The 1,691-nt window shown below is 64.2% G+C and overlaps 1 protein-coding gene across 1 annotated transcript in view; it reads left to right on the top strand.

Moving 5' to 3' along the window:
• The window catches only part of MFRP (membrane frizzled-related protein), a 5,684-nt gene that overhangs the window by 2,016 nt on the left and 1,977 nt on the right, over positions 1-1,691 (top strand). Inside the window, exons 2-6 of the mRNA XM_009994615.1 lie at positions 74-202; positions 555-728; positions 809-1,052; positions 1,279-1,409; positions 1,532-1,657. Coding sequence (XP_009992917.1) covers positions 74-202; positions 555-728; positions 809-1,052; positions 1,279-1,409; positions 1,532-1,657 — 804 coding nt within the window. The remainder of the gene's footprint in view (positions 1-73; positions 203-554; positions 729-808; positions 1,053-1,278; positions 1,410-1,531; positions 1,658-1,691) is intronic.

Here is a 1,691-nt window from a genome sequence, read left to right as displayed (position 1 = left end):
GGGGGGGGTGGGTAGCAGCACCCCAGCTCTGCCTGCTTTCCCTGCCCCCTTCCCCTTCCCCTGTCCCACCCAGGCCAGCACCTCTGGAGCCAGGCAGACTGGCAGTACCGTGCAGACTGCAAGTTCACCTGGCTCTGCGTGGCTCTGATGAGCATCGTCCTCCTCTTCCTCATCTCCCTCCTGCTGGGCATCGTCATCCACCGTGAGTTACCCGAGCAGGGAGGGCTGGGGCTGCGGGGTGAGGGGCACAGAACCAGCTCAGTGCAGGAGAGGGGCACAGGGAGGGTATCCCTCCTACCCAGGACCTCCCAGGCTCTGCCCATCCTGGGGAGAGTGCTTCCTGCACAGGAACAAGCCCTCATCCACCTCCCCGGCATGTGACAAGGTCACTGAGCCCCGTGAGAGCTGCCTGGGATCCCCTGGGACCTGCACATGTGTGGGATAGGGTGGGAGCAGAGGACACTGAGCTGGGTGGGCTTCCCGAGCCCCTTCCCCACGCTGCAGCCATTTCTCCCTGCTGGAACTGAGCTGTCCCTGCTCTTCCCTGGGCACAGAGCTGACGTCCCCACAGCCACCCAGCGCCCCAGCTGCAGCCCTGCCTGCCCGGGGCACCATCACTACCACCACCACCACCACTGCAGCACCCACCCGAAGGGATTTCCTGGCCCCTGGGACAGCTGCCACCCCAAGGCAGAGCTGGCTGCCCACAACCAGCACCCCAGCAGCAGGTAAGTCCCAGGCAGGGCAGCGTGCCAGGACACCCGTGCCCCGCAGCACGAGCTCGCGCCCACCCTGTCACCCCTTGCAGCCTGTGGTGGGACCCTGCTGGGCCCTGAGGGCTCCTTCAGCTCTCCCAACTACCCGGGCCCCTACCCACCCGATGCCCTCTGCATCTGGCACATCCTGGTGGGCCCTGGCCTCAGCATCCAGCTGAGGATGGAGACGTTCAGCGTGGAGGGCACAGCCTCCTGCCTCTTCGACCGCCTGGAGCTCTACGAGGAGCAAGGGGCTGGTGGCACAGATCCTGCCCCAGCTCGGGGGAACCCGACCAGGTAGGGCCCCCTCAGACCCCTCAGCAGTGCAGTGGGGAGGGGGGGGGGTGTCTATGGTTTGTTGTCTAGGGTTTAGTATCTAGGGTCAAAGGTCTAGGATCTAGGGTTTGGTATCTAGGGTCTAGGGTTTAGTATCTAGGGCAGTGTCACCCCTGGTTGTGCCCCCAGGTTCTAGGGTTCAGTATCTATCTATCTAGGGCAGTGTCACCCCTGGTTGTGCCCCCAGGTTCTGTGGCAACGTGGCCCCCCCGACCTTCAACAGCAACTCCAACCACCTGCGTGTCACCTTCATCTCGGACAGCAGCGTGGGAGCCCCGGGCTTCAGAGCTCACTACCGAGCCCTGGCCCCCAGCCAGAGTGAGTTCCCCTCACCCCAGGCACTGCCAGGACTCCTCAGAGGCAGGGGAGGGTCTCCTGAAATGCCCTGAGGGTGCCCCGTGGTGGAGACACCAGCAGCAGCCCCTCTGCCTGTGCTGCAGAGAGCTGTGCCTGGGATGAGCACTTCTGTGACCAGGGGCTGTGCCTCCAGCTGAGCTTTGTCTGTGATGGCTTCCACGACTGTAGGGACAGGAGTGATGAGGCCAACTGCAGCCTGAAGCACAAAGGTTGGGCCACAACCAAACCCACACCCCCCCCTCC

Source organism: Chaetura pelagica, unplaced genomic scaffold (assembly GCF_000747805.2).
Source record: "Chaetura pelagica isolate M959 unplaced genomic scaffold, ChaPel_1.0 scaffold583, whole genome shotgun sequence".
Classification (NCBI taxonomy): Eukaryota; Metazoa; Chordata; class Aves; order Apodiformes; family Apodidae; genus Chaetura; species Chaetura pelagica.
Note: the sequence above shows the minus strand (reverse complement) of the source record. Positions and strands in the feature narration are given on the sequence as shown.